At 44.6% G+C, this 19206-nt stretch overlaps 1 protein-coding gene across 6 annotated transcripts in view; it reads right to left on the minus strand.

The window, feature by feature from the left end:
- The window catches only part of LOC131666645 (fasciclin-1), a 153274-nt gene that overhangs the window by 26438 nt on the left and 107630 nt on the right, over nucleotides 1-19206 (minus strand). For all 6 annotated transcript variants that reach the window (XM_058939482.1, XM_058939483.1, XM_058939486.1 and 3 more), the window contains exons 2-5: nucleotides 17704-17869; nucleotides 5210-5391; nucleotides 2293-2423; nucleotides 1621-1717 (exon numbers count right to left, since the gene is read on the minus strand). In XM_058939482.1, coding sequence (XP_058795465.1) covers nucleotides 1621-1717; nucleotides 2293-2423; nucleotides 5210-5391; nucleotides 17704-17869 — 576 coding nt within the window. The remainder of the gene's footprint in view (nucleotides 1-1620; nucleotides 1718-2292; nucleotides 2424-5209; nucleotides 5392-17703; nucleotides 17870-19206) is intronic.

Below are 19206 nucleotides of genomic sequence, written 5' to 3' on the forward strand. Positions count from 1 at the left end.
CAATTAATTTTGTATGAAATGAAATAATAAAAGAGCTTTATACAGTTGTCATAAGAGAGTCTTTCAAAGTAGGAAATAATGTGATTTTTTCCCTAACTTTCATTAAGTTTTTGGTGCTAGTTAGAAAATTTTTATAAGCAATTATGTATAAAAAGTTGTCAACAAAATTAATATTTTAGAAAATGTTTGATCAAATTTTATCGAGCCCATTTCGTATAATCCCGCATAATACATCGCATAGTTATAAACATTATTTTGTTAGTACTTTCAAACAAAATAGTTTTTTTAGCACGTTAAATTGACTACTTCAAATATGCATATCGAAGTAATTCAAAGTTACAGTTCATATTGTGATGATTGAAATCAAACATCACTGCGGAAACGCACAATCAGATTTGAATGATCGATCCCATTGTTAATAGAATTACGTTTCTTAGTCACGAAATAAAACACGCCGAATAGAACAAAAATAGAACAATTCTCGAATTTTTTCATGAACTTTTGAAAATTGTGATACGGTAGAAGAGACAATTAATTCAAATCAGCAAATCCGTGAGAGGACGGTAATTGTCACCGGGCTTACTGCGTTTTATGTTTTCTGACGTGTCTGCAGTAATTGGTCAAATCATTTAATTAGTCAATCAGTTGCGATTGCTCGTAAATATCCAACGGTACCATTTTTGTTGCCAATAATCCCGCACTATATGACGTCATGCTTTTGTTTTCACAGCCGCGCTCGTCATTCACTAATCGTCTGTTCTACAATTCCACTCTAAATAATCTACCGAACGAATCGAAAAAAAAAAAATAAATAAATAAACAAATAAATGAAATTCTCGCCGAAAAATAATAAATAAAGGCAAAGCTACGAAATCAATGCGTTTTTTCTTTTTTCGTAATACCCCCGTGACGAGAGTCTTACAGTTTGTACACAGAAGCTAAAAGCTCCGCCTCGCGTGCAGAACATCCTCTTTTTCTCGCCGCTTTCTTGCTCTCAAAGACCGTATATAACGGAAAGATTGATGGACGAACACTCGAGCTTTCTTGTCTAGCGCGATCGAGGAGTTACCGTGTAAGTCTGTATATATATGTAGCTTCGGCTACGTTGTACGTGCAAGATCTTCCACTTCCCCTCAATATGCGTGAATAATATGTATTTTCTGGATGGATGGTGAATAATGTCGTAATTAATTTAGCTGTCTCGCAACTTGATGATTGAGGATCTTGCGTGTCACGTCATGAATAAGTGATAAAAAACGAAGTTTGTAATTTTAGTGACATTCGTAACCGAAATCGAGCAGATCTGAATATAACTGAAAATCGTTAGCACGAACATAAATAAATCGACGCACAAAAAGTTCAGTTGAATCGGTCAAACGAATTTAATCAAGCCTTTGGCAACGTTTCTCCGTTAGTTCACTGACCTAATTGGGCTTACGGACCACACAATAACAGCCAGTTTCGACACAACGGTGTATACTCGGCGCCGCGCAGATCTCTCTTATGCAAAAGTTACGATAAAGGGTGAAGCGACGCGAGTCGAAGGCAATTTCGCGGGTTTTTTTAAATGGAAAGGCGAGCGCACAAAGGAAAGCGTGTGTCTATATCGCAAAGGTATACCTTGAAGCCTTCGTCGACAGGTATGAAGAAAGTGTACTTGTCGGCCGAGCTGAAAACATTCTCTTTACGGGTGATCTTCACTCGCTGATGGAAGGTGCTGCAATCAAGAAAAAAACGACAGATACACACACGCCGTGTCTTTACGGGTCCGTCCAATGGATCGGTCCTCTGCCGAGGACGCGGATCTATGGCTCATTTTTTGAATTTTAAACGAGAAGCAAGCAACGTCGTCTATCGAATGTTTGTCGTGCCTCGTGGGAGAAGCCTTTTCGGTTCGGTATGGCTGTACAATCGAGTTGACGAATGTTTTAGGTGGCAATTAAAGGTAAGCGAAGCGTGTTCATAGGTGCAGGTCCATAACTACATCAACGAATGAGTAATGAAAACCGAGAGGGTTGTACGATGTTTTGTCACGCGCTGTACGTGGATGGTATACGCACTAAAGTGATATATCGATAACGGGCAAATTACCTCCAACCGAGGTATTTTTCGTGTTGAATCGAATATTAAACAGTTGAAACAAGAACAAGACAATTTGAGTATCTGTTGGAAAATTTCTGACAATCGCTACATCGCGTGCGGGCATTAAAATGTCGTTGGCGGCCGACGCGTCACGGGCGCGCGGCGAAAATATTTCCGAGCGAGCCGCGGATGGGCACTGGGGCTACTCACCGAATGCGATGCGAGCCGAGGTCCAGGTTCTCGCTCTGATTGAGAAATTGAAAGGCATCGGGGTTGTAAATCAGCTCGGTGGTTCCACGCGTCTGCACGGGCTCGAGGATCTCGTTGATCTTGTGCAGCACCTGTAACAAGCGACAGCGTGTACCCATCGGTTTTCTACGCGCGGCCGGCTGTTCTTTCGGCCCCTCGTCCGCAAATGACAAATGCCCGCTGGATCGCCGACGCGGCGCGCAACGACCAAGCTACCCAACCAAGACGCGACTCGCGGGCATCAATAGCCCATTGTTCGAAGACGGCCGAGCGCGATGCTCGCGCGGATCGATACAGGCAGGCCCGCGCGCCGATCTGGCGCTCTCGCCGCGGAGGCAGCGCGCGTGCACCCGGAGCATGCCTTTGCCGCGCGCGCGCCACACAATAACAGCGACGTGGCAGAGGGGCTTGCGCCCAAAGCTCATTACATCGCTGCTCTCCTACGGACTAAAGCCCCTTCCCGGAGAGCCTTTGACGCTTGCAGCTCGGGTGCCCGTACGTTCGCTCCGCGTCGCTGGCTCGGCGCGGGCGCGCGCGAGATATGGCCGTGGATCGCGGAAGAGAGCGCGCAAAAAGACTCGATCGCCTCCTCGCGCGCGCACTATCGTTAGCTTTAATTATTCCATTTGCCCTCGTGCGCCTGTTTACCTTCTCCCCCTCCCGACTGCTGAAATCAAAGCTCCGCACTGAGCTTTAAGCCGACTTTACGGCGAACAAGTGCCTCCAGGATTATCCCCCCCCCCCTTCTCGCGCTGTACTATTCCGAATTGTAATTTACGCTATGTGGCAGTGTTACGCTCTCGAGGTAGATGCTGTATATTTTGCTATCCCGGTAATGAATTTTCGGCTCTTGGTTTTAGAACAGCAGGTCTACCTTCATTTAATTTCAAGGCTCTCATTTTCAACAAGATTCAGATAAGAATAAGTGTTGACGCATTACGGAAGAAAATTCCTTGCCTCGCGACAAATAAAAATCGATCGGTGATCCTCTTCGCGGTGAGCGTCGACGCTCTAGGTTTCCGTGAACCATTCGAAATGTGTTAATTTGCGCGAGAACCATCGCAAGACCTTTTCATTCGAAGAACCAAGAGACAAGACGAATGGCAGTTGAATGTCAAAAAAATACACGACAGCGTCGAGGGCGCACAATTAGAACGAGACATTCAGAGGTAAACATAACGAGATGGGGGGGGGGGGGGCTAATAAGAAAAAGAAGCACTAATTTACTTTGGGCCATTGGGTCGTCGTGGCGGCGGCTAATTACCATTCTTATTCGCGTTCTGCGCGCGCCCTTGGGCTTTTATTAAAAGCGATTTTTTACAAGCACGCCACGGCAATAGAAAAGGCTGAAGGGAAAGTTAGTTACCGCGCTGTATAATAAGTGTACCAGGCTTCAATTATGCGGTCGCGTGGGTTTCTTTTCTTCAATTTGCTCGCTTGAAATATCATTTTCTGACGATAAATAAACTTTATTTTCACGCCGGCCGCGACACTCCGATTTTCATCCGGGTATTTTTATCGTGTTACGCGTATATTGCAAGCTTTCTTATTTTTAGGATGGAGAGGGCAGTGTCGAAAGCTTCGTTCATTACGACGTAATTTGACTTTTTCACTCGCAGAATAATTAGCAATTGAGTTCACAAAATCGGCACTTTTCTCCGCACACAATTGCAAGTTATTTCAGAGCGTTAAGGAGTAAAAGCCGCCATTTGCAGTGACGACTCCATCGGAATAATCAGCAACAAACCTTAACTCTTTTTCTCGCAGTTTACGTCTCAAAAAACGTAATTACACTTTCATTACTTAACGTAAAACTCACAACTATAAAAGGAAGACTTTCTCGTCGACGACTTTTCACTGTGACTTTCGACGCGTTCGAAAAATATCTCACAAGTACTTGCGAGATTCATTGGTTCGGGCGACGCTCCTTAGACACCTTGCTCTTTTTGTACACTCGCGGGGAAAAGACGCTGACTTATAGATTTTTTTTTTTTTTTCGGATTCATCGTGGATGTCTCGCCGCTTGAGATTTTTCGATAAATTCCTGCTGGTATCTACTCGATTTTTTAATGCGAGCCTACTACAATTATTGCAAGCTGTGCTACAAAAAAAGTTCTTAAATTCCCCGTATATTAAAATCTAAATTTTAAAAGTAAAATGGCGCTTCTAGATTTATTTGACTTTACTTTTAAGAGTTAGGAAATGCAATTAAGAATTCTTTCCCCAAAATAAGAAATTTTATTCTCGAGTAAGGCCTTCCTTGCTCCAAGTAAGAACAATGTTTTAATTAAAAAACAGTTTTCTGAAGAACGCAAAAAAGAAAACTTGCTCTATTGTGTTCCTAAATAAGGCCCATTTTTCTTGATTTCAGAAAGAAAAATATTTCCACTTGAAAAAGACGAACACGTGAACTCATAAAAAAGAAACATCGCCCCAAGCCTGGCGAGACAATCCTTTCCCACGTTGCAATAATAACTCATCGAACGCCGTGAACAAATCCGTAAGATTTTCGTTCGTAAGCAATATTTGCCACGAAAGAAGGCTGATATTGTTGGAGCGAATAAAATGGGCCAAACGCGAAAATGAAACCGAGTAATTAGTTCCAGGAGAGAAAAGGGAAATAACAGTGGTTTAGGGGAGCGCGCGCAGGCACGCGCGCACGGCTTTTGGTATTTGTATAAGAAGCTAATTACGAGCCGCTCGGCAAACACCATTAAAGCCGTGTATTTGCCTCGGCAATGTAACGCACTACGAGCGAGTGCCTCTCGTTTTCTCGTGAGGAACTAATAGAGCCTTCGGGCCAACAGCCGCGAGATGAAAAGTTTTCCCGATCGACGGCAGTAGAATCACGTCTTTATCTTTCCTCCGCATCGCTCACCTGTTTCTTTTTGGAGCCGGTCGCGGAGATCGATTCGTAATCGGCCTCGACGATCTGCGCGTTGTTGATGAACACCTCCTCGTAGCCTGGCCTGCCGCGTTTCGTCACCCACAGTGGTGGATTACCCTCCAACTCCGACGACAGAAGCTGGCCGAATTGCTCAGTCTTCAGTGCTTGGTTCGCTGCAAAAAGAAACGTGAAAAATGTACAACGGCAAATGCGATCGTGCGAGCGTGTAGACGAGCATTTATATCTTCTAGAAAAACTGAGGGCTAGGCGATGAAAAAAATACCACAACTTCGCGTAATGCTCATCGAATAATAGCCAACGAATCGCTTTGACTTTTCATATCATAATGCGCAAACGACGCAACCATCGAATCTCGATTCGTTTGCGATAATCAACGCTCGAGAGCTTACATCGTTTCGCCAATAAATAAAGCCGTCGGATATTAATTGAGCGAATTTGCGAATCGCACCTGAGGATTCCCGTCGATTAATTTCGAAAATAAAAATATCAAGCGTTTCCGATTCAATTTGCACTAACAGTCCGCATTGCGTTTGCACATCGTCACGCACGCATAATCAATTATTTTGAGTATTCCCCCACTGCATTCCATGCCGTGGCAATTGTCGTTCGACGTAACGTGCGAAGCGTTCGGCACATGAAAAATAAAAAAATTCCTCCACGTTGACCACTTCTCTCGAGCGCAAGGGAGCCTCGTGGTTTGGTTTTATTTCTTTTTTTTATTTTGTTCTACAACGTTGAGTTGCGATTCGCTCGCGTGCGTGTAATCGCGCAGTCTTATTTTTCTCAGCCTCGCAGAGCAGCGAAGCCAAAACTAATGAGCGCGCGACAAATCGGAGGGATTTCCGCGTGGCGCGGCCTCCCTGCGCTGATTATTTATGGTAATGGCCTTCGATTGTGCGCTCGGGGTTTTGTTGTAGATAGAGCCTCCGTGACTCATTGGGAATTATAAAAAAAACAGCGAATCCATTGATAAACTAATTCAGAGAGCACTGCGCGCAGAGGATTTATGGCCGTTTGTATTTGCGAAATGGTAAGACGGATTGTACCTTCGTTCGGAGAATTAGCGCAGCCCCTCACTGCCGGCGATAAGGTAAGATTTGCCAAAGGTAAACGAATGGACCGGGGCGCCCGAAGTTTCTTGCTAATTCGTGTTTGCCTTTTGTGTATATCGCGGCAGTGTGCTTGCACTTCAAGCCTTTAAATCAATTATCGAGTTTCGCCGCGCGAGAGAGAAATTGTTTGCCACTCTGCCGAGTGATAATGGATTACCGACGATTCGTGTAATGAAATCTCGCGATCGTTTTAAGTTAACGCCCTCCGTGCGCAGTTTTTTATGTTCTGGATTTTTAATGAGACTCGAATTGCGCCACTGTTGAAGCATCGAAGATTAGATTTTGGCGAAATGATGATTTTATTACGAATGTAATTGACGTAATTTCCTCTGTTCATTGCGTTTTTCAACCGATAATTTCAATTCAAGTATTGTTCTTCAAGATATGACGGATTTCATGCATAACACCGACTGTCGTGCGTCGCCAATCGACTATATCCAACTTCATAACCGATCCAATTTTATAAAGCTAATTATTTTCTATTAGGGACCTGTTATCGTCTCTTAATTCCGACAGTCATAAATAAGATGAATGCTATCTCTCGGGAATCGTACTCAAAATCTCATAGTGATTTTATTTGTACACCGCTGAAAAATTCTACTGCGGGTAACTGAATCCTGAAACATTGATAATAATTGATCTGTCGACAAAAGCCATAAATTCATTTATACGCTAGGAGAAACTGCTTCTTCAAATATTTAATACTTCCAGATGAAAGCAAGATGATATGCAACATAGTAGCAGTAGCGTCAGCGGATATTGGTGTGAAAGTGCAATGACTCGGGGGATAGCGTTGAAAAATAGCAAGACAAAGGAGAATAGGGGAGTTTCATTCTCCGCTCGCGCCGAAAAGCCTATACGTCTGAGCGGACAGGTGCGGGAGTCCTCTCAGGAGAGAGTGCCATTAATCACCGCGACTTATCGCGCTTTTGTGCGTCGCGCCACTTTCGCGCGAATCCAAACTGGCTTCGCTTTAATGTTTTTAGTTTGGGCGCGCGTGCCGACGGGACGACGACGGCGAGCGATGCGTTCGGTTTTGCGGTTTACGATGGTATTGCGTGTTTTCGCAGTTACAACGGCCTTTGACGTTGCTCCGAATGGAAACGCCTATAGCATTCGCGAATGCCCTTCGTAAACTAAACTGCGCAATTCTTTGCTCGCGGAGCAGTATAAACTTTGACGAGTGAATAAACGTTAAACGGGTGCACTTTGATGTATTCCATCCGAATCGATTATTTATTGTTCAGAATTAAGCCTTTGTGAGACAGAGAATACAAACGACAACGAAAAAAAATAAAAATAGAGCGAAATATCGTTTCTCTGCGACAAAATAAAAATTACATTTCCCCCCGGTCAGCCGTGAACTGCAGGTATAGGGACACCGACGAAAAAAAAAAAAAAAAATCATCATGTACAACATCGCCGAGCGCACACAGTATGAACTTTCCGTATGTCGTTTCTATTTGAAATGCGCATACACGTACGTTCGCTTTATTTTTTTTTCGCCGTTAATTTACAACTGGCACCGCAATTTTTATTGCTGCAGATATGTAGGTATTATCGCAGCAATCGAAAGCCCACGCACATTTTTTTTTATTTTCAGCCGAGGTATAAGTTTATTAACGTGCGCGCGCGCGACGATACATGTAGAGCGTTGCGTGTAAACGCGGAGATAGGTGCGAGAGGGCGGGAGGCTGAAATACTGCAACGAATACAATGGGAATTCGGTGTTTCTTCGCCAAGGCTTTCAGGGATTATTGGACGTCTGCCACTGCCTCGGCTGCTGTTGAATGTTTCCGGATATGATGCAGCTGTGGCGAGTTGATTGCGTTAGGTTTTCAGGACGAATTATATACACGCCGAGCGAGTACATCCAAGTGAAAAACAAATGCAATGAATCGCTGTCGCATGAGAATACGTATGCTTGGATCTTCGAAGTTCCTGCAATGAGTAATAGTGCGACTCGCAAAGATATTTTGAATAAAAACCATCGCAAAAGGTTGCCAAAATTATTTTTGGAAATTAGCATTTTCGCGCTTACTTTTTCAAAAATAATCTACAATCTTTCCACCAGGGCACATACAAATATGACCTCAGATCCATACCCTTATTAAATATTTTCGCGCGGGTGAATTCGTCTACCAAGGCAAAGGGAAAGGTACTCCCGTTTTACCTTCTCGGTAAAGCGAAATTGACAGAGGAGAGAGAGAGAGAGAGAGAGAGAGAGAGAGAGAGAGAGAGAGAGAGAGAGAGAGAGAGAGAGAGAGAGAGAGAGAGAGAGGGCAACAACAACTGGCGACCGCGCAGTCGGATACAGAAAAAAAAGAAGCAAAGACAAGCGCGATGAAAGTCTGCGAAGCAGCTCGCCGACAATCGCCGAATTCGAGAAAAGGAGGAAATACATTTCAATCAACTGGCGCGCACTCACGGCGAGATCGAAAACTCGCGCGAGCGCACGGCAGTTATTCACGGGCATTCGCAGAAATAGCGGCAACCTCTCGCCTTCCCCGCTTCGCGGCGAAAAATAATTGAGCCAGCGTCCCTCGCACCCTCTGTGCCGCGAAGTGGTCCCGGTGTAGCGAGTTGAAATTCCGCGGGGTGCGCGCGACGCGCGGCGGCATTTCAAAACTTGCGGGGGCGAAATGAAGCTGCCGCGAAGTTGGCCGTCGCGCGCCGCGAGCCAGAGGGAACTTCCAAACGGAAACTTTCCGATGTAAAACTCGCAGGCGACACATTGAATTTATTTTCGGGTTGTTATACCGTTCCGCGCGTCGGCTAAGTGCTCTCCGCTCGCGTCAATTCAAACGCCACTCTCATGACACACCTCTGCCCCTCGCGCGAACCGAGCGATAAGCTTTTCGACTCGACGATGAACATTCTCGAGAGAGCTAGCGGCTTAATCGGTGTGCGCGCGTGAAATTAGATTCCGGGCTGCCTTCGCGCGGGCTCGCCGGCGAGGGAAAAGAAAGCCATTTCTTCGACTGCCTCTCGCAGTTAGAAATCGTGATTTCACAATATCCTCGCGGTGATCCCCGCTGCACCTCGAGCGTTACGTACCGCGAACATTATCGAGCCGATCTCGCCCAGAGCGGATGTTTGACAAGCTTTGCCAGATGATCGCGTGTACGCACACGCGATGTCTATCTCCCTCTCTTTTTTTTTTTTTTTTTTTTTTCTTTCTTTTATTGGATTGCCAATTCGCGCGCGAATATGATATACGAGTGGCAGATAAGGGGGTTCTATCTCCGAAATTCCGGATGGTAAAATTGTTACACACGCACTCGATAAATTATACGCATCGCTGGTTAATTATTAGCCGAATAATACCAAAATATCCCCTTTCCTCGTTGCGCGAGCAGTTGCATTAATCATTGATAAGGACACGCCGTATGGATATGATTGTATGATTAAAGCGTAAATTAAATTAAGCACTTTTTTGAAAGTATAAGATCTGGAGTCTGATAAGATAGGGAAAATTCATTCACCACGCGCTAGCTTTACAATAAATTATACCATGGACGCTTTCGATCATTTCGCAATCGACGTAAAAGTTGAATCACGAGAATACGAATTTCCGCGTCAAAGGAGGATGCAAAGGCCGAGCGCGTAATTTACGATGCAGACGCGCGCGCAACAAAACGTTTGAAATCCACGACGAAAAAAATGAAATCTTTCCTTTTTCTCTCCCCTAATTTTTCGCTCGCGCATTGCCGAAAGCTCGGCCAAACAAAAGAGAATGAAATTCCTTTGACTTTGTCAAACGCGCGAATTCCGCCTAAAACAAAAATGCAAAGTTATAGCGGGGCAGAACTACTATTCCCGGGGATATGCCGCGGCGCTCGCCTGTCATGCGCACGCGCCTCGCAAATACAACCAAGAGGCTTTTCAATTAAGACGCAGAAAGCGCGCGCGCTTTTAATTAGTCCGCGCGTATCTTGACCTTGCTAGGCCCTTGTTTTCTTTTCGCTTTTGCGCTATCGCGATACGCTCTTCGCGCGAGACTGCAGCCCGCGGAGCGTCAATTTACATACGCGTTTCAATTTTATGACTACTCAAGATACAGCGAGGAGTTTTGGGACGGAAGTTACGGAACATACGGACTTTCTTTTAATTTGAACTCTGCCATTCGTAAATTGCTCGCTGTTATTGACTTTTGAGCTCAAATGAAATAATTGACGGATGATATACGTTGCGCAGAGTCATGGGATCTCGCTTTCGACAGCATATATACGCCCTGGAATGCGAGCAAACAAAGTATGGTTATTCGCTGATGTCAACGTATTCATTTTTTTATTCAAGTTTGCACAAGCACGTTTGTGGCGCATTGCAAAATCAGAGAGACTTTTTTTCAAGAATACAGCCAATTTTTGTTGGGTGACGGTGTATCGTGATTTGTGATATCAGGAAAAAACTGTGCCTACTGCAACCCGAGCAAGAAGTAATTCGAAGGAAAAGTGCTAAATTCCTTTAAAAAGAAGGTCTACTATGATTTACTCTGCAATTCAAATAGTATCAAGGTGCAGCGAAAATTCTCGCTGGAGTAGATAAGACGTCAAGCTCAATCAAATCGCATCGAGAAAGAGTGAAGAGGGGGGGGCGTAGCTCGGGGCGAGTGGAAAGGAAAAAAAAGAACAGAGAAACACGAATAAAGTTAAGATAGAGGAAGAGAGAGAGAAAGAGAGAGAGAGAGAGAGAGAGAGAGAGAGAGAGAGAGAGAGACAGAGAGAGAGAGAGAGAGAAAAGCCTCGTCTCATGCAAATCCTTCAGGAAGGAAAATGAAAGGGCACTCGCGATCAAGAGCCGATAACGTCGCCCTCCGAAAGCCGATTGTCTGAATTCGAGATTCGGAGCGCAGCGCGCGATTCTCGTCGACGACGCCGAGCGAGAAAAAGGGAATCGAGACGTATTCGCTTCTTCGTGCCCAGCGTCGGGGTGTTTTCGCCTCGCGCGCCGAGCTCTTTGAGGATCCGCCGCGGGATCGTCGATTAGATTTATTTGCGCGCGCCTCCCGTCGTATTCATCGCACTGCGAGCTGCCCTCTCGTCCGCGTGATTCTCGGCAGCGCGCATCACTCAGCGTCGTGCCGCGTATGAGCGACGGATTCGACTCGTTCGACTGCCCCCCTTCTCGCGCCTTAATCCGTAAATTGATCAAACAACTGCCAGCTGTGCTCGTCGACGGAGCGGAAAATCTGCTCGTCGTTTATCCTCAGCGCGGATTTTTTTCGTACTATTTTCCTTTTTCTTTTTCAATCGATTAATTGCTCAGGTAGCGTTCTAACTCGTCGATTCTCGCAGTTAAATTGGCCATCGGTTTTCTCGTTATACGTCGAAGCAATATCCCTATTGTGTTAATGAAAACTGACGTTCAAGTTTAAGCTGCGCATAAACTCGATTCGTCGGTTATTCTCAGCGTCGAAACTAAGTCGCCGAGGGAGCTGCAGGGCGCCAGCCGCGCGGACGTACTCGCAGGCCAAAAGTGCGCCGCCGAGAATCCAACGGCGTCCTCAATTTGGCCGCGCGTAACCGTGGCCAGTTTTGAGGACGATCAAAAAGCGAACCCAACGATCGTCAAAGGACTCTCGACCCGCCATTCGGGGCGCGTTCAATGCCGCGCGTCAACGAAATCTCGACATGGGCGCGCGAATCGAAGGCACGCATCAGCGCAACATGGGCGTACGACAGGCGCACACGCATCTGCGGCCTACTGTATTATAACTTGTCCTCTCGGCTGGCCTGACAGTAAGCCGGCTTTACGCATCTCGTGTACGCTCGGCTGAGTCGTTGAAAGGCTTGGATTGCTATTATGCGTTGCATTGTCGTGCACGACCGACGTTTCCTGTTGTTTTTATTTCAAATCGATCGAAACGGAAATGTAAATTCGGCTTTGATTTTGCTACCGCGCACCTCCCAATAATCCTCTCTCTCGCGTAAGAAAATAGCATTCGATTTTCAGTTCTCATTTCCGTTTTGTCTTAGCTGAAGAAATAAAAGTCTCCCATTGAGAGCAAAGGTTTAATCCAGAGTTTCGACTCTTTCAGAATCGCGGACTTTTCGGGCAGTCGGTTGGTGGGGGGGCTAACCGCATGTGTACACACACACTCACACACACACACGGGACTGGCGCGGAGCTTCCTCTATCTCCATTCAACGTCCAATGGAATTTACGCTCTTCTCGACCCGCACTGCAGACCATACACACACGTTCTTCTCCACTTTCTCTTTACCTAATGTTCCTTTTCCTTTCTCAGGTACAGTAGCCACAGCTGCCAACACACTCGCGAACTTCTTCCGTTTTCGCTGATTACCTTTTTTTTTCTCCCTCTCCCAGCTACTCAGTCGTTCTTATCAATCCTCGAGAAGATTCTTTCCCTTCTCGGCTTTTCTTCTTTCTCTTCGTTTCACTCAGGCGCGAGTGAATTCAATTTTGAATCAGTAAAGAAAAAAAAAACAGGAAAGACGAGATCTTAATCGTAGAAAAAGAAATTCGACCTTTCTAAGCTATACAGATCAGATCGGCACTTCGAGTTTGACATGCAACTGTCATGCGTGTGGGGGGAGTAGGGACACAATGACGCGGCATCAACAATGGATTTGGACGTTCGGAGTAGAATCAATCTTATGCACCTGATGCTCGCGAAGCGCACTTATCGGGGGATCGAATATCCCGGGGAAATGACCCCTGCAATAGCCCGCACTTCCATTTTCACTTTCGGCCATGTAGCAAGATGATCGAGCGCCATTTGCTAGCTGTAGTGATTTGGTTTTTAGGAAAAGACATATCCAATTAAATATTTAATGTCTCATCGTCAAGCTGGGTATACATTCAATTTGTCCAATATTCCGTTCAACGTGCTCGTAGGCAAATTATTTTAAGTACTCCATGCACATCGGTACTAAAATTTTGGTTACTTATACTACTTCGTCGAAAGAATATTTAAAGGCCCACTCAGCTCCATCATGACGATTCTGTACTAAATTATGGATATATACGTTTTTCTCGTTGCGAATATTCCATGCGAGCACTATAAAATTAGTAAAATTATTTTTCGACGAATTATTTTATCTTTCCTCAGATAAGGTAAGTTATACAGAAGATACTCAAAATACTTTTACCAGAAACTATTTCAAACTGCTGTAAAATGTAGAATCTAAGAACAACAGATGTTTTTCATTGAATTTTTTTTTACATTGCGTGTACATTCTGTGGATTTTGTTGATAATAGGTTGAGGTAAAAAATGTTAAGTCATTGCGGTTAGTTGTGTTTTATCGTAGTAAATAAGTTTTCGAACAAGTATTTTCGTCAAATTGGCTCAAGTTAAGCTTGAGAAGCAGCTTAGTATGCTAAAAAAAAGTTTCATAAGAAACCCAGCTTGAAATACAACATGACAATGCGTAAGTTTGTGCAGCATGATTATGTGTTTCATAAGTAAAAAGTATAATATGCAAATTGCAGAATAACAATGAGTTTGCATGATGCTCAAGAAAATTATGCACACACACACACACACACACACACACACACACACACACACACACACACACACACAAACATACACAAGTGCGCGCGCGCGTACACACACCTCGATTATCCCTTATCATAGCTTGACAATCACCCTGAACGCAAGTGAAATGATATACGCGCGTACGTTGTTGTAGACTTAGAGCCTTGAGCGCGGGGTTTACGCAACGAATTTCCAATCCGAAAATTTATATCAAACAAACGGCCCTTATGTTTATCCGGTTGGCAAAGTCTCGCGGATATGAATTCGCGTCGACTTTCCGTCCGTCACCCCTCGCATTTCGCACTCGCGGTCACTTTTTGCGGCGCCGAACGAGCGAATCCAGCCGTGCGAGCGTTCGACGCGTCGTTTTTCGAAGTTTTAATTATCGAAGCTCTTGAAGCGCCACTTCGACGAGGGAGATGGTGTCTCGCGGTATAATTCCAAGTTTAATTTAAACTCAACGAAGAAAATTGATCGCCCTGCGGAATAACTCGAAACCTAACTTCCGTAACTTATTTACTTCGCTCGGTCTCTCTCTCTCTCTCTCTCTCTCTCTCTCTCTCGCTTGTGCGCGTGCTCTCCTAATCGCGTTTAATATTAACGCAGTAAATAACCGTGTTCTCCCGAGCTCGATCATGCTCATATCATTATACTAGTAATCTCCATGCAAGCTGAACGTCTTACTGCTTTGCGGAGTCTTAATATTCAACAGTAATTCAATATAATCGGTTTACAGCACCAAGTTCCTATTGTCCTCCTCCTGCCTTGAGAAAGAGTTATGAAAAGTGAAGCCTCTGAAAAGGTTGAGCATTTTGCAACTTAATTGGCTTACTTGTGCGATGCCAGAAGTGAGCGCGACGATCCGAATTAACTGTAATTTAATTTCAGAAATTTTATGGTCTAGTGGATGATTTTCTTTCGAAAAATAATGAACCACTTGCGTCCGGTCGTCTTCGACAAAGAATTACCATTTCGCTACTCAGTACGCAATATTATATTTGTCAACAAGTTTAAAGGCATAAATAAATTTAAAAAGAAAATGAAGTGACACAATGATAATAACGATAGTACCCGTGTCTACCAATTTTCGTTGAACGGGAACTAACCGAATAGGGATGATTTATGTGCATCAGGAACAGTTGAACGTAAGAATGTATTCTTATCAGCAGTCTATTCGAATCTCAAGTTCTTCGACAATCGACCGAAGACTCACTCGGGTAAGGGGGCGTTCATCGTCAAATCACCAGCGAAAGTGATGACAAAACGAAGCGAAATTTCAGGTCGCACAGAGCGCAACGGATTGCGATCAGCGAAGCGCGGACGCCGCGGCGAAATGAACTTGTGATGCAATTACGTCCATTTAAAAGCGTTTTAAATGTCGAGCCAACATTGTTGCGGAGTCTCTTATCAAAGGGGCGTTTTCCGAACAATAGGACGAGCGCCAAGTTATATAGCGGCCATTGTCCGACAGGGCAGATAGTGTCGGAGGCGTTGAAAAACGACGGGTTTCGTATCTCGCCGCGCTCCCGGCGCGACTTTCATAATTATAATACGCCGCGCGCGCTTCTGCGATATGATATATTTCCGTCGCGGGCGAGACCGTACCGGGACTTTAATCGATGTTCTTCGTTTCCCTTCCATTTTGTTCCGCCTATCCTGTATCGGGAGTCCAGGTAACGGACGATCAGCGAAAATTTGCGATCTCAGCCAACTTATCCCACTTCTCATGCTGCAAATCCGCCTTGGATTCACTCAGGGTGCAATTTTACTCTCCGGGCTTGCGAGATGACTTTGGCGAGTTTCCATCGTCACCATTGACAGTTTCACTTTTCCCTTAATCGACATTTTTTCTTCTTCGATAATTAAAAAGTGAACGAACGTCCAGATACGCCTGACCTTTCGGACATCTGAAATTCATTTTAGAATGCATTCAAACGAAACACCTTCTTTCCCTTGTCCTCGGAGCCGGAGTTCCAAGCAGATTTTCCAAAAGGATAAAGTTGTGGCAATTATTGTTCCGAAGACTAATGGAATACACGAAGCCGCGGCACGGTACATAGAGGAAAGCTTACAACTCAAACACGATCGAGCTATACACACGGCGAGGAGGAGACAAACGGGTTCTCGTGAGCCGTTGGAGAGTTTCCCGCGTATATACATACGCAACAATGTGTGTACGTGTGCGCGCGCGGCAAAAGCCAAGAGGCTAAGTGCTCTGCAAGCACAACCACAAGAGCGAGGGAGAACTTCTGTAGTCTCTTGTTTCCGAGAGCTTGCTTGCCGACTTTTCTTTCTCTTTTCGACCGGTCGATTCATCGTTACGACATTGCTCGATTTGCTCCTGCTCCATCAGACCCCCCCCTCCGCCCACTTCGCTGACAGTTTGTCTGATTTGTCAGGGCTGGCATTTCTCTTGGCTGACATCACGCCGTTCGGAATTATTTTCAGCTAACGTCTTTTCAATACTTCCATTTTCCGAGAGTAAAAATTTTATTATGGTATTTTAACAGAAGAAAAAATCATTCGCAACTGTATACAGACGCACACACCCCACACGCACGTCGTTTCCAGCTCTTATCCGTTCGTCACGCGTCGCGCATAAAAACGCGTCTCGTAATTTTCCAACACATTCGCGCGCGAAAAATCTAACTCCACTACCTGCGGGGGAAAATAAAAATGTCAGCGTTTTACATCAAAAATGTCATTTTTGGTTTGCCTTTGGTTGGTCAACGAAATTTCCCGCGTTCCGCTCTTGCGCGAAGTTATCGTCGTCAGAATGTGTGTGCGCCTAAAGCCCTTTGCTGCGTTTCAATTAACTCGACGTCGACTTACCTCAATAATCGTCAGAGGCTACGAGAAATTTCATTAGGCGTAGTGCACGCAGTTTACCTACAGGCAAAGGCACTCTATACATACAGATACACTGCGGTTGTCCGAAACCAACAACAAAGTCAAAACTTACACCAACGTTGACCACAGAGTTTCCAATCTTTTCGATGTTGTTTATCAGATTCTCGCATTGTTCGCTTTATTTTATTTATACTACCAGTGAAAATGCAACCCGATCTTAGAAAAAAAACAATAGGAGTGTGTACAATTTATTCGTGAAAATATTTTGAAAATGTATTATCATTCTTCGCTCTTTACATAGGCATTGTTTTGTCTTTGAGTACATTGCAAAACTCAACCTGCGTAACGTAAGCCACGGGCAATCAAGTCACGCGCAAGTGTTTCGTACAGAATGTAAATTGTCTATCAAAAAAAAATTATCGGTCAATTTTTACACCGGTACCTCGCTTTTCTCATTTTATCTCAAAAAAAAATGCATAAAATAATCACTCGGTCCGGAAAAAACATCAATGTCTGTCACAATAATCCAACGCATACGACATTGACAGTTCTCGATAATTGTCGGGCTGGTATACAACGAGGAAACGCATTAATATTATAATGCCGATATAGACACGGATTTGCATACGACGCTTCATTAAAAGCATTTGCGCCCGCGTGCATTGCTACATTAGAAGCCTATTAATGTCAGGCGCTGCGTGGCGTTAATCCGAAAAACCGGCATTGACTAATGCATGCGTCCGTGCATGCAATTCACGTGTGCAAAAATAGAACAAACTATATGTTCGTATGTGTTAATGCGTGTACCTTCGTCATTGTTTACGCTAATTTGCGGTTATTTAATTGCTCGACTGCATCGACACACATTCCGCGCGACTGCGTGTCGCTCTAGTGGAAATTAATCGATGCGCGCGTTTTCGTCAATGTATACGTATAGAGGTATCTTTCTTTCCGCGAATCGCTCACCAATGTCAGTATTACAAATAAATATACTTACATATGTGATATAGTACTAAATTGTCGATATCGTTGGAATTGACATGGGCATTTTTGCCGGAAGGTACGATATCCTGAAAAACCTTATTGATGGGCGCGAACACCGTCACGCTCCTGTGCATCAGCGTCGCATTGGCGATGGGGTTGCTCTCCAGTCGAACCCAAAACTACAAAAAAAAGGCAAATTCCATTAGGCTAATTGGCTTTGCAAGGGCCGTTAATTATCAAGTTTGTAATTAGCTCCGGAAAGATGATCCATGTCGGAAGGGGGGGGGGGAGATAAAAAACCGGAAGGTGGTGGATTATGGGCTCTGAGTGGGCGAAGGCTTCTTGTGTATTATCCCGAAGATCAAAGGGTCTTCCGTGTTCCCTATACTTTTATTATTCTCTGTGAGCTGTCGTTAACAACTGTTCAAGTGCCTCGGATGTAATTGCTTCTTAATGAAGCGATTTGAATTTGTTCTGACAGAAAAAAAAAAGTCTCATTTCCCATGGCGAATTTTCATATCGAGCGGAAGAAAAACAGCAAGAAAGCCAATTCAAATTAATTATTTCATTGTACTCTACCCTCCCTCCTTTGGTCTTTCAATTATCGCGGTAAAAATTAAAATTTTGCTCGGATGAGAAGACGATGTCTGACGAAAAATAGAGCATCGAAGGTCGTTACTCTTCGCAAAGAGTTTAATAATGAATTGGCCGCGGCAGCTGTTGGAATTGACTTTCTTTTTTTTTTTTCGACATTCCGCGCAGAATTAAATAAATCCTATATGCCTGCGAGTGTTTGGCCATGGGCGTCGTTGACTTACACTTTCCACCCTCGGCATATCCACACTCGATTAGCTTTCGGGACGAGGCCGTTTCCATCCATTGGCGCACGTTGGGGATTTGAATGGCAGTCAATCTCAACGAAATTGGGCTTTTAACGCAGGCGACAGATTCCATGCCGTATAAAATTATACGTGCAGTTGGCAGAAAATCAATTGGCAACGCGTGCTTCGTAAAAAATTCGCTGTACAAGTGCCACGGGCGGAAGTAATGAGCGTCTCGTGTACAGTACACGTCGAAGAAGGTCCGTCGCGATACGAGTAAGACCGAATACGAAGATGGGGCAACAGGACTTTCCTCCGTAATTTATCGTCGCGATCCGCGGTACACGGAAGAAAAACAGATAATAAAACGAGCGAACGCTCGGTGTGTGATACGAAAATTGGCCGCGACGGTCGGAAAGAAGAAAAAGTTAACGCACGCGCGTACGAAGCCGCCTATTAAAATACTCTTCACCTCCATCCCCTCGTTATCTTCCAATTTTCTCGTGCGAGAGAAGAAGAGGGAAAACTCGCAAGATTTATTAATACGCTTATACCGTGGGATTTCGCATTGAGGGCTATAGCCAAATAACTCCTCCTCGGCACCGCTTACGAGGATATTATTTTGCTTCTAGGTGCACCGTTAAATAACCCCTACCCCTCTCATTCTGTTATTTTTACGCTTTCATGGATTCCCT

This window comes from Phymastichus coffea, unplaced genomic scaffold, assembly GCF_024137745.1.
Source record: "Phymastichus coffea isolate CEN01 unplaced genomic scaffold, Cenicafe_Pcof_1.1 PCOF00059, whole genome shotgun sequence".
NCBI classification, from domain to species: Eukaryota; Metazoa; Arthropoda; class Insecta; order Hymenoptera; family Eulophidae; genus Phymastichus; species Phymastichus coffea.